The sequence below is a fragment of the Leucopleurus acutus genome (assembly GCF_964270905.1).
Source record: "Leucopleurus acutus genome assembly, chromosome: 16".
NCBI lineage: Eukaryota > Metazoa > Chordata > Mammalia > Artiodactyla > Delphinidae > Leucopleurus > Leucopleurus acutus.
Genome location: NC_139158.1, coordinates 84,459,612 through 84,473,770, shown reverse-complemented (window position 1 = coordinate 84,473,770; position 14,159 = coordinate 84,459,612). Strand labels below are relative to the sequence as shown.

The 14,159-nt window shown below is 31.9% G+C and overlaps 1 protein-coding gene across 1 annotated transcript in view; it reads left to right on the top strand.

Moving 5' to 3' along the window:
* The window catches only part of SYCP2 (synaptonemal complex protein 2), a 71,510-nt gene that overhangs the window by 43,922 nt on the left and 13,429 nt on the right, over nucleotides 1–14,159 (top strand). Inside the window, 11 exon segments of the mRNA XM_082857854.1 lie at nucleotides 534–597; nucleotides 925–982; nucleotides 1,500–1,633; nucleotides 1,783–2,222; nucleotides 8,146–8,273; nucleotides 9,066–9,102; nucleotides 11,260–11,330; nucleotides 11,431–11,488; nucleotides 11,968–12,023; nucleotides 12,438–12,495; nucleotides 13,018–13,186. Of these exon segments, the coding sequence (XP_082713980.1) occupies nucleotides 534–597; nucleotides 925–982; nucleotides 1,500–1,633; nucleotides 1,783–2,222; nucleotides 8,146–8,273; nucleotides 9,066–9,102; nucleotides 11,260–11,330; nucleotides 11,431–11,488; nucleotides 11,968–12,023; nucleotides 12,438–12,495; nucleotides 13,018–13,186 (1,273 nt within the window).

The following is a 14,159-nucleotide window of genomic DNA, read 5'->3' as shown; positions in this document are numbered from 1 at the left end:
AAGTATCTTAGTTAGAGGGTATATTTTTCTGATAGTGATGGCAAATTTTTATTTGGTCCGGGAAGGTATGTATCTGTGGCTGTGGAAAGAGGGAAGCTTGCTACAGTCAAGAAGTTACTTGTGCAGTGGCCAAAACTTTATAAAATAAGTTAATACTTCATAATTTCCGGTTCCTATGTATGTTAGTGAAAAGACAGAATAGATGCAGGCTATGAGATCAATAGCAAGAGAAGATACGCCATGGAGGTGCTAGAAATTCTCAGAGAGGAAAATTGAATTATTTTTCTAGCTGTGGCTGAGATCAGAAAATTTGTAGGATCTTCTGCCTCCTTATCTGCAATGAAAGTTACTTTCTTGTGTTTTAGGATAGGCAATATTCTAGAATGGGCATAATCGTATGAAATAAATAAAAATACTACCCAACTTTTAATAGTAAGGCAAAAAAGTTTTAAACTTTAATACTCTGACTTTTAAAAGTTGTTTTCATATAATGCCTTAATTCAAATTTATATTAAAATTTCTTCCGTTTATAGCATATCGAAACTGATAGAGAAAAGACAGAAAATAAGGACATTGAATTCCCAAACCAAAATTTTAGTAAGTAATCTTTGGTTTAATTTTAGTCATCCTTTATACACACACACACACACACACACACACACACACACTCCTCTCTATACTTCCCTTTCATTTATTTGAAAAAAAGATTTATAATGAATACATTCAGCTTTATGCAAAGAACTTAGAGGTTACAAGAAAATATAATACAGCCTTGGTTCCCAAGAAGTTTGGGTCTGGGAGGGGGAAGATGAGATCAATCAATCTTTCCATCCCAGTATGTGAACTTCGATCAAATTCTAGCTTTCATTTTACCCTGCCAACTGCACGAAAAAATGAAAATACCATAATTTTTGTTTTATTTAGGTGAACTCCAGGAAATTGTTCCTGATTCACAGGCAGTGGGAAAAATAGATAAACCTGTGTAAGTATGAGAAAACCCATCAAATCATTTAGCCTATAATAATGTTACTTTTAGATGAGTGTAACAAATTTAAAGGACAAGGCCTTTATATTCTTAGAGTGTAGTATTGGTTATAGAATTTATCATCTTTCAAGTATTATTATGATCGCACAATGGGGAATAGCCTATATGTTTCTTCAACCAGCGTAACTCTTTTCAAATTGACTTAAAATGAATGAGATTTTAAAACAATAAAGAATGAATGTGAAGAAAATTAACCAAGTTTAGATATACATGAAGACGTGTAAGATATGTGAGATGTATTTAGGTAGATATCAAAATAGTAGCAATAATGGAACTTTTAAAATAATATTCTTTAATCTTGATCAATTATATAGTAAATTTTAACTTTCATCAGGACTTTTCATACTTGACTGTTAAATTTCTGTCAGTAAACATTGACTAAATAAAAAGAATCAAGGCCTTATATCAGTCATAGGCTAATGTTTTGTGATAAGCAAATGAATTTATTTTGCAGGTTACCTGGTGTTTTAGACAACATCTGTGGAAATAAAATGCACTTCAAATGGGCACGTTGGCCACCTGTAACAAATATTAATCTGTGTAATAACAAAAGAGCAAGTACTTCATCAGGAGACACATTTACTCAAGGTGAAACACAGTTTTCTCTGTATATAAAATAGTTGTTCAAGGAAATACTCATTTCTTGAAATGTCTTAACAAATATTTTGGTTTTAACAAATTTTGTATATGATCAGTTTATAAATTTAATAAGGATTAATTTCTCATTTTCCCATTAGATATTGTTATCAACAAAAAACTTACTAAACAAAAATCATCCTCTTCAATATCAGATGATAATTCTCAGGAAATGGGAAAGGTGCAGTATGGGAAAGAAATAATGCAGCATAAGAAAATACATAAAGCAGAAGTAGAAGTTTGCAAAAGAAACAAACAACAACAACTAAATCATTCTAAACATTTGGAGGAGAAAAATACTGAAAATACAAAGCAGAGTGATTGGCATATTGAATCTGAAACTACTTTAAAATCAGTTCTCCTAAATAAGAAAGTTGAAGAATCTGTGATCTGTAGGAAGAAATACATACTGTCAAAAGATGTGAATACTGCTATCTGTGATAAAAGCCCTTCTCCTAGAAAAAATGCAGAAAGTCATAGAAAATCAGGGGAAAGACTGACATCTGAATTTAATTCCTGGGATTTGAAACAAAAAAAAATGGTGAGCTTTCAGTATGTTTTATTTCTGCACACCCATAATATGCCTACTTGATAACATAAAGTGAAAGAAGCTTGATTAATTGCTACAAATTTAGTGTTTGTAATACCCTGTCCTTTTTTTAATTGAAGTATCGTTGATTTACAATATTACATTAGTTTCAGGTATATAACATAGTGATTCAATATTTTTATAGATTATACTCCATTTAAAGTTATTACAAAATAATGGCTGTATTTCTCTATGCTGTGCGATTTACCATTGTTGCTTATCTATTTTATATTTAGTAGTTTGCATCTCTTAATCCCATACCCCTATCTTGCCCCTTTCCTCTTCCCTCTCCCCACTGGTAACCACTAGTAATACCATGTTCTTTAATTCAGGCTTAGACTCTGAGAGTGCATGCCTCCTGAACCCCTTTCTGACCTCTCCCCAGTCCCAGCCCTGATAGAACCTATGTGCCTCCTGGCACATAGCTGGCATGTAAATAGGTATAGCATGAATGAACCCTGCAGTTCCTTGTCTCCTCTTATTGGGTCTTTCCCACTCTGTCCCTCAGATTCTTCTGAACATGCATATAGAACTGCCTGTGCCTCTCTTATGGTGCTTACTTTTCTTTTTTAATAAATGGTTATTTTGTGTGGTCTTTCCCCCCGTTTTAACCTATTAGAGTGTAAAGACTATCTTTTATGCAACGTTTGTTTTCCTGCATGGCCTAGCACAGCTTTGCACGTAGTAGCATCTGAAACATTTCTTGGATTATTGCCTTAAAGTTTGACGAGGTTTTTCAAGAAAGTATGTAAGTGGGGTGGAGGAGACTTATCTTCTATTGTAAATGTTGCTTGTCCTCATTGCAGACTCCACTTCTTCAAATTAATCATCTGTAGAACATCTCCAGGAAAGTTTTAGCTAGTTTGCACCATACTTTGAGACAAAGTTTACTTTTTGTAGCAGTTAAAGTTATAAACCTTTTCTTTGGTCATTGCTACCAAGATTCAGATTAAGAAAATTTTCTAATCAGAATACATTTCCACTGCCAGTAATGCAATCGCTTTTGCACTATGCCTTAAAAGATCCAGGTTGTACAGGCCTTCATTTATCTTCCAGAGTGTTACTAATACCTGGGTGGCCAAATTTCTAGAGTCAGTGTAAAATGTTCATATATTGGAGCATCTTAGTGTGCAAGTGAAATACTTAATAGCCAATTTTGCAGTTGTTGTATATAATTAGATATTATTTCATTTGTCTTGACCAGGCTACTCTTTATTTTGTTTTTAACCTGCAATTCCCTTTTTCTGCCTCATTTGGCTACTTTCCTTTTTAACCAGATCCTTTTGGGTCACTTTCTTCTTGATTCTCAGTACGCTATTCTCTCTTCTTTCTAGTCTTAGCTGCTATTTAGTTCCTTCAGACCCAGTGGAAGTAAGTTTCTTTTTGTCTGAACGCTGATCTGTCCTTCAATTTTAATTTTAAACTGTTTTCTTTGGAATTTAATTTAGAATCATTCCACAGAATTTTTCTGATCTAGTCATTTTTTTCCTGGGAGCACAGAAACTTGATCTTTTCTAAGCTGTGCTTTTTTTTTTTTAAATCAACTTCCCGTTTTCAAAAGTTCTCTTTGCTCTTTCATAGCGTCACTCTCTTTATTACTGTGCAGCATTTCCTGCCACTCTCATTCATGGGTGACTCTCCTCTAAGGTAGTCATCTGTCTGATCATGTCTTTCTATTCACTGGATAAACCCAGAGAAATAGAACCTCTGTAGTTCAGTGGTACAGATTTCCCACATTGGCTCTAATTATGTCAGAGTTCTTAATAATATTATATTATTATACACTGTTTTAGGGGAGGTTTGTTTTTGCTACATTTTTATCAAGGCAGGTATACCCTGTCTTCTGGTAATCTCAAGAAGGGATAGTAAGTAATAACTTATTATCTATTATATATAAAAACATATGAACTTAAAAATGGTTAAAATAATAAATTTTATGTCATGTTATGTTTATATTATATTTTACCATAATTTAAAAAACCCATATGCATGATGCTCAGAAAAAAAATAAAACTAAAAGCAAGAGAACTCATATCTTTAGTTAAGAGTGTTCAAGTTTTCTTTTAACCAGATAATCTAAAATTATGCAGATAATATTCCTACTTCGTAGTCTTTCCATTAAAAAATTAATAGAATTTTTTAGAGCAGTTTCAGGTACACAGCTATACAAAGAGTTCCCATATACCCCTTCACTCCACCCCAGTTTCCCCTATCATTAACATCTTACGCTAGTAGATTTGTTACAAATGATGAGCCAGTACTGAAACATTATTAACTCAAGTCCATAGTTTACATTATAGTTCACTCTTTGTGTTGTGTATTCCATGTTTTTTTGACAGATGTATAACAACAGATATTGACCCTTAGAGTATCATGCATAATAGTTTCACTGCCCCAAAATTCCCCTGTGCTCCACCCCTCCCTTGTTTCCTCCCTCCTCCGCCAAACTGCAGGCAATCACTGATCTTTTTACTGTCTCCATAATTTTGCCTTTTCCAGAATGCCAGAGTTGGAATCATATAGTATGTCATCTTTTCAGATTAGTTTCTTTCACTTAGCAATATGCATTGAATGTTCCTCCGTGTGTTTTTATGGTTTGATAGCTCTTTTTTTTTTTTCTTTTTAATGCTGAATCCATTGTATGGACATACCAAGATTTGTTTATCCACTTACCTGTTGAAGGACATCTTGGTTGCTTCCGTGTTTTGACAATTATGAATAATGCTTCTATAAACATTCGTGTGCAGGTTTTGTGTGGACATAAACTTTCAACTCAGTTGGGAAAATACCAAGGAGCATGATTGCTGGGTCATGTGGTAAGAGTATGTTTTAGCTTTGTAAGAAACTGCCTGTCTTCCAAAAGTGGAAAAAATGGCTGTACCATTTTTGCATTTCATCAGCAATGAGTAAGAGAGTTCCTGTTGATCTACATCCTTGCCAGTATTCGATATTGTCAATGTTTTGGATATTAGCCATTCTTACAGGTGCTTGGTGGTATCTCGTTGTTTTAATTTGCAGTTCCCTAATGACATGATGTTGAGCATCTTTTCATATTTTTATTTACCATCTGTATATCTTCTTTGGTGAGTTGTCTCTTCAGATCTTTTGCCCAATTTTAATTGGGTTGCTTCCTAATTGGTGAGTTTTAACAGTTCTTTGTGTACTTTAGATACAAGTTCTTTATTAGGTATGTATTTTACAAATATTTTCTCCCAATCTGTGGTCTGTCTTTTCATTCTCTAAACAGTGCTTTTTGCAGAGCAGACATATTTAATTTTAATGAAGTCCTACTTATCAGTTTTTTCTCTCATGGATTGTGCTTTTGGTGTAGTACCTAAAAAGGTATTCCAAACCCAAGGTCACCTAGATTTTCTCCTATGTTGTCTTCTAGGAGTTTTATAGCTTGCACTTTACGTTCAGGTCTATTATCCATTTTGAGTTAATTTTCATGAAGGGTATAAAGTCTGTGTCTAGATTCTTTTTTTTGGCATGGTGATGTTCCAGCACCATTTGTTGAAAAGACTAACTTTCCTCCACTGTACTGCCTTTTGTTCCTTTGTCAAAGATCAGCTAATTGTATTTATGTGGGCCTCTTTCTGGGCTCTCTGTTTTTTCCATTATTTTATTTGTCTGTTCCTTCACCAATACCACACTATATTGTATTCAATGTCTTTTCAGTAAGTCTTAAAGTAGGGTCAGTCCTCAGACTTTGTTCTTCTCTGCTGATATTGTGTTGGCTACTCAGGGTCTTTTGCTTCTCCTTGTAAATTTTAGAATCATTTTGTCGATAACCACAAAATATCTTGCTGGGACTTTGATTGAGATTACATTGAATTTATAGATCAAGTTGGAAAGAACTGACATCTTGACAATATTGAGCTTCTTAAAATACACGAACATGGAATATCTCCATTTATTTATTTAAAAAAATTTTTATTTTATATTGGAGTATAGTTGATTAACAATGTGTTAGTTTCAGGTGTACAGAAAAGTGATTCAGTTTTACATATACATATATCTGTTCTCCATTTTTTTTAGATAGTCTTTGATTTTTCATCAGTCATGTTTCCTCATATAGATCTTGTACATGTTTTGTTAGATTTATACCTAAATATCTCATTTTGGGGGGTGCTAATATAAGTGGAATGTAATTTCACATTCCAGTTGTTCATTACTGGTTTATAAGAAAGTGACTGACTTTTATATATAAACCTTGTATCCTTCAATTGTGCTATAATTGTTCTTTAGCTCCAAGGATATTTTTGTTGATTTTTTTGAGGTTTTCTACATAGACAGTGATGTCATCTGTAAACAAAGACAGTTTTATTTCTTTCTTCCCAATATGTATGTAGTGTATTTCCTTTTCTTGTCTTACGGCATTAGTAAGACTTCTAGAATGATGTTGAATAAGAGTGGTGAGAGCAGACATCCTTTCCTCGTTTCTGATATTAGTGGGAGTATCTAGTTTCTCTCCATTAATTTATAATGTTAGCCGTAGTTTTTTTTTTTTTAGATGTTCTTTATCAAGGTGAGGATATTCTTCTCCATTCCTAGTTTTCTGAGAATTGTTATTGTGAATGGGTATTGGATTTCATCAAATGCTTTTGTGCATCTACTGATATGATCATATGATTTTTCTTCCTTAGCCTGGATTTTATTTATTTATTTATTTATTTTATTTTTCGCTGTGTTGGGTCTTCGTTTCTGTGCGAGGGCTTTCTCTAGTTGCAGCGAGCAGGGGCCACTCCTCATCGCAGTGCACGGGCTCTCACTGTCGCAGCCTCTCTTGTTGCGGAGCACAAGCTTCAGACGTGCAGGCTCAGTAGTTGTGGCTCACGGGCTTAGTTGCTCCGCGGCATGTGGGATCCTCCCAGACCAGGGCTCGAACCCGTGTCCCCTGCATTGGCAGGCAGACTCTCAACCACTGCGCCACCAGGGAAGCCCAACCTGGATTATATTAGTTGATTTTCAGATGTTGAATCAACATTGCATACCTGGAATTCCACTTGGTTGTGGGTACATAATTCTTTTTATATGTTATTGTATTCAATTTGCTAAATTTTTTGTTGAGGATTTTTGCCTATGTTTATAAGAAATATTAGTCTACAGCTTTCCTTTCTTGTAATTCCTTTGATTTTGGTATTAGGATATATTGGTTTCATACAGTGAGTTAGGAGGTACTCCCTCTGCTTCTGTCTTCTGAAAGGTTGTGAAAAGTTGTATAATTCTTCCTTAAATGTTTGATAAAACTCAACAGTGAACCCATCTGGGCCTGTTGCTTTCTGTTTTGGCAGGTATTATTGTTTCAATTTCTTTAATAGATTAGGCCTATTCAGATGATTTATTTCTCCCTGTGTGAGTTTTAGTAGAATTTATCTTTCAAGGAATTGGTCCATTTACTCTAGGTTATCAAATTCATGAGCATAGAGTTGTTCATAATATTTTTTTTATTATCCTTGTGATTTATCCATGTGATATCCATAGTGATAGCCTCTCATTTCTGATACTGGTAATTTCTGTATTTTTTCTTAATGAACTTGGCTAGAGGCTTATCAATTTTATTGATCTTTTCAAAGAACCAACTTTTGGTTTCCTTCAGTTTTTTATGATTTTTTCCCCCATGGATAGAAACTTTTTTTAATAGCTGCAAAGCACTCTGCACATTTCTATATGTTAAAAGACTTTTCCTAAGTTGTTGTAATGCCTAACAAGGTGCAAACTTATTAAGTTTTTTTTAAAAAAAATTTCTGACCCCTTTTATTTCTCTTTGTAGTTATTTATAGAACCAGATTTTTTTCTTAAATTTTCTTTTCAGCCTTTTTTTTCCTTTGAAGGTTAACTTGGTAGTTTTTAAGTAGCTAACAAATTGTTTCAGAGAGAAAAGTCAAAAGGGAAAGGATTGACTGATGCAGCAGAATCTTTGATAAGCCAAATTAATAAGAGATACAAACCAAAGGATGGCATAAAGTCTACAAGAAAATTAAAGGAGTCTTTGATTGACAGGTATGTTCTTAAATTTAGAAATGAATATTTTTCTGAGAGATACAACTAAATTATTTTACCTAGTTTTAAGGTTAGTTTTAAACATATATCCAAATAATGTAACTTTCCATTAGAAAACACAGGTACTTATTTACTTTTATAAATAGAATCTGTTTAAATTATATAGAAAGGGAACTACAATTGAAATTAGTCATTCTAGTATCTGATTACATTTTATAAAGTATCAAGAGCACCATATTGATACAGCATACCATTTCAGAAATAAATCTTTAGGATATAGACATTTTAGAAATGTTATTTATTGAGACTAGTGATAAGTAAGACTAAATATATTTACATATATTGCTTAATAAAATATGAAATTTAAATGACCTGAAATGAGTTATTTTGTATTGTATATATATATTCCTTGTTTGCAGTCCTTCTGAAGGTTTTCTTTTATTACAAAATGTTTCTTTATAGGCTTCCAGGTAGTTAATTCATGTTTAAGTTAATTCTGACTCTATATGGCATGAAAAAAATTACTCTCATGGCAGAACCATTCATTTAAATTGTCTGGCACCTCCTGCTGCATAAGTGATTCAACTTAGACTTAAGTTTTTTTGTTGCTGTTTACTGTGTGTGGAGTTGCAAAAATACCAGACTAGGACTGTCACATTTCAGTTACTTGTAGCATATTGAATGTAGACTTCGTGATCCAAATATGTTTTACCTTATATAATATGGATTTTATGAAAAACATTCTACTGACATTTAATTGCCTTTTTAATTTTGACAAAACCTTTTCTATAGTGGTTTTTCAAACAAATCTGATCTACAGCTCAGTAAGGTAAGTTTCATGTATTTAACTACACCAAATGTATAGTCAAACTCTATGATATTTGACTTTACAGTAAAATAGAATAGTAGTAGGATGGAAGTAGATTTAATGTTTTCAGCATATTGAAAAATGGATTAAACAACTGACCAGATTAGTGGCAAGTAGTCAGAAAAGCCCCCTAAACTTCTGTTCTGCTTTTCAAAGAAAATGCTTCTTTTACATACATGTGTGATATTTTTACTTTTTGGTACATGATTCAGTACCATTTTTTCCCTAACTTATCCCATCTCTCTTGACAATAAGATCATCCTGAAGTCCATATTTTTGTTAAAAACATTTATTATTCATCCAGGTTTAAAATATCAGTTATCTTTGATTTATTCCTCACAGTTATCTCCAGTTAATTTCAAGTTTTGAGCTTTACCTTCTGTAAGTTCCTCTTGAGTTTTCCCTCTCCTGCCTGTGCCAACTCCTATTTTTTTGAGTTCTAATTTCTAATCCCTGGGTTATTATAATATCCTTTATGTAATTCTTTTTGTCTCTAGTATTTTCTCTGTGCCAATCCATTCATTACATTCAATACTAGCTTTATTACTTTCCAAAGCACACAGCTTCAATCATGTCATTCTCTTATTGAGAATCCTTCTTTGGTCTCTGTTGCTTTTTGTTTGTTTTTAACATCTTTATTGGAGTATAATTGCTTTAGAGTGGTGTGTTAGTTTCTGCTTTATAACAGAGTGAATCAGCTGTACGTATACATATATCCCCATATCTCCTCTCCTCCTTACTGAATTAAGTGGAGACTTAAGCTGGCTCCCTAGACCTCTTAAAAGTCTGTCTTATTTCCTAAAATTAGTTCCCTAGACATGTCTTATTTAGCTGAAACATAATAAATTGAGATTCCTTGAAGTGTCTTTCCTAAGTGTTTATTCTTTTTCTTCCCCCTTTGGAAAGAACTGCGAAGCGAGTCGCCAGGTTCTTTCACCCTCTTTTCTCCTTGTCAAAACTTTATTCCTCCTTGCAAGCCTTGCTTCAGAGTCTACCTTCTTTATGAAAACTTTCTAAGGTGCCCTAACTCAAAATCCAAATGGGCAAGAATTCTGAATCTGTGCAATAATGTCTTTGTACCTTTTTATTAACTTTGCAGTTCTTTTTTTCTCTCTTCTGTTTTCTACTAGAATGCAACTATTTAGAATCATCTTTGTATCCTATATAAGTAAGACCTTCGTATCTTCTTTAATATCTGCTCATTTTTGGATCTTCAGTAAAACTTAGCAAACACTGGCATGCAAAAGATGAATTGAGCAAATGTATCTAAACAATGGTAAAAATCATTTTGGAAAGAACAAGTCAGATCAGTGATTAGAGGAGTAAAATATTGAAGGATAAACTTTTTGGAATAATGTAAACTATTTTATTATAAAACAGCCAAAAGAAATAATAAAATTGAAGATGAATCACAACTAAAATGAATATTTTAGTTTTAATATTTCCAACTTCCAGATATTAAATTAGACTTCTAATTATTTCTGATCAGTAATCAATCATTCAGTGGTATTTGTGTACTAATTATAGTTAAATTACTTTAATAACGTAATTACACACTTAAGTATGTTAAAATTTTATTTAACTTTTCTGCCTACTTTTTGATCAGATTGAATATACTTTGAGCAGTGGGCTATAGGAATAAATGTACACACATCTTTCCCTAATAATACTAGTTGATTGATACAATTTTGTCTCTTTCACATGAGATTTTACATAAACCTAGCCTCTCCTGAAATTGTTCTATTTAACAGTTTAAAGCAAATGAGATACTGGGGGGAAAAAGTAGAAGCATGATTGTTTTGTGATCCTAGAATCACTAAATTCAGCTTGTAGAATACCAGTGAGGTCATTTACCTATGTACAGTAATGTCAATAAATATTAAAGATATAAGGATCGTTTGTATTTGATTTGCAATACTTTCTATTATGTTCTCAGTTAACACTTAAGTCGTCAATATTTTTTAAAGTGTGGATGTTTATAAAGAAACTCACAAATGTGAAATTTATATTAATAGAAACACAACTAGATAATATATGAAAATTTAGTTGCATCTGTTATTTGTTTGACAAGTGATGTACAAGTTTGAATGGTTTTATGTAAATTTCTTCTGTATTTAGGAAAAGGTTCAGAAAAAAAGTTATAGACAATTGAAGACTACTTTTGTTAATGTTACTGCTGAATGCCCATTGTAAGTAATTTTTCATAAATCTTAAAAGTTTTCTTCATATTTGAAGACAATAAATGTATTTGTTGTATAATGAAGTTAATATTTCTCTTCATTTTTACAGGAATGATGTTTACAATTTTAATTTGAATGGAGCTGATGAGCCTATTATAAAGCTTGGAGTAAGCCAGAAATCAGAATTTTGTATTTTGTACAAAATACTAAATTTTGTATTTAGTTATTCAGTATTTATTTTGTATTTACCATGCAGTTATTAGAGCATGTTTTCTAATTTCCATCCTCTTATAGATAGGCTTTAAAATATTTTAACATATATTATTAAATTCTTCAAAATTTATTTGGTACCAACCTAGGTATTTTTGGTTTTCTTTCAAATCTTTTGGACTGAAGTAGAGAAAAATGAGTAACTGGGGCAACAAGAAATTCACTTTCTTTACTGATGCAACATATTTAATCTTATTTTGTTTTTAATATAGTTTATATTATTAGCTTTCTTCTTAAATATAAAAACATTTTAGTAAGATTAATTTTATTGTCACATCTTACATGAAGTTATAGAAACAAGATTTTTATGTTAATTTAATTGTTGTTTACCTTCTTTTAACACTAAAAATTTTTTTAATGCTTATTCAAAATGTAGATCCAAGAATTTCAAACTACAGCTAGAGAAACCTGCGTGGATAGTTCAGTGACATTGTAGGTATTTTTATTATAATTAGATGGATCAGTTTAAAATAGTTTTCTCAGTTGTTCTTTTTCTTAAATATTTCCTCCCAGTTTGACATTTTAACATATTAAAAGAGAGAATAAAAATGCTGTCATAACTACTATTATTCTATTATTTTAGCATTTACTTCTAAAATTGATTTGCAGATTCTGTACACTTAATATTAGTTGTAAGCTGAAAGGACTTAGTCTTTTCTAGTCTTTTCATCTAACCTTGTTACTTTATAATTAACTGAGGTCAGAGAGAATAAGTGACTTGGCCACATTTATATAGGGACGTAGTAAAAGAGTTAAGGCAGAAAACCCAGGTCTAACTGTCCAGTTGCATGCTACCTTAAAAAAACAAGTAATTAAGAGTTAAATTAATGCATATTTTTGTTTAAGGTTAGGTTTAAGGAATCATGATGAACTTGAACCTTCTCTCAAAACAAAAGATAAAAGAGTGAGTTATAATATCCTAATGTGTCTATTAAAATCAGTATTTCTTTTACTAATTTTTCAATGCCAAAGATTATCCCAGAACTGAAAAACAAAAATATTTGGATCACTTTTTTTTTTTTTTTTTTTACTCTGGAGATTATCCATGTTCCTATTTTGACTTTTCCTATAGTGTCTGAGCTATTTGTAATCATCTAGTAATAGAAAATATGACAACCTTAGTTACTCTCTTCAATGGTATTAGGTTTTGTCTCTATGAAGTAAGCTGTTTTGATTTAACTTTTAATTAACAACAACATTGACAGCAAAATATAAATCTCAACCTCTGATCTGGGTTTCTGAGTGATTTTATTGGGTAGGTCCTTAATGCCAGATAGATGATTTAGTGTGCTAAAAAAATGAGAAGTTAGTTTTTCTGAATTTTTTGGTGGGTTTTTTTATTTTTTGGTTTAACTTCCTTTGTATGACATATAATAAGCCAGATTCCTTCATCTATTACAAGGATTGTGGTTTTTTGTTTTTATAGACTGTAACTAATCACAAAAAGAAAAATCTCTTTAGTGATAGTGACACAGAATACAAATGTGATGACAGCAAGACCGATATTAGCTGGCTAAGAGAACCAAAATCAAAACCACAGCTAATAGACTACAGCAGAAATAAAAATGTGAAGAAACATAAAAGTGGGAAATCAAGTAAGAAATCACTTTTTAGAGAAATCTGTAAATGATTTTACCGTTTCAACTGTATGAAATACTTTGTTGGTTGATAAATGTGTTTTTGTTATGTAGATAGTGTTTATAATTACATACTCTTTTGAATAGGAAAAAAAGTATGAAAGTAAATACACCAAAATGCTACAGCGGTTTTTATTATTTTTGGTAATATGGTTATGTTTAAATTTCTTTTTTATTGGAATCTTTAGGGACACAAAATATGGTTTATCATAATCTTTGGTTCATGACACACTCTCATCATTTCTCTACTCATGGCCTACTATTCAGTTATTTAGCTAATTACCGTGAGTAATGTATTAAGTACTTATGAACCCAGCACTGTAAACAAAATCAAAGCTTGGACAACACCCCACTCTCTGCTTTTTAGGAATTCATATAGATGCAATAAAAATTTATTGAAAGGAAAACAATTTTCTTACAGAAATATTTTTGCCAAAATCTTTTATAAAATGTTTTCCCAGCATAAGTCTTCTGCTTCTTGAAGTAGCTGGACAAGAAGAGTTTGAGGTATGCATTTTTGGCTAGACATAATGGCCATTTTCATAGCTTAGATAAATTTCAGTGTTTACTAAACCACAGAGATTTTATATATTCCATTTTTAAAAGAAGGTAACATAACTCTGAGCTTTTATATTTGTTTTAAGGAATCAGTTTTTATTTTCTTTCAGGATAAAAATAATTGTTAGTGACCTGTGGGAGTTGGGGGAGGGAACGATGGCTTAAAAAGAAGTAAAAATAGAGGAAATAGGAAATGAACTTTGGCGTGTGTTTAGAAATGAGGCTGAATCTTGAAAACAGATGAGAGTTCAATCATATACATGAGGAAGAGAAGTAATAGGATTATCATATATATAAGAGACAGTAGGAAATAGCATAGTGTACTTAGGAAGTGCAGTATCAGGGTAGTTGGAATGTAGATCAGACTTGTGGC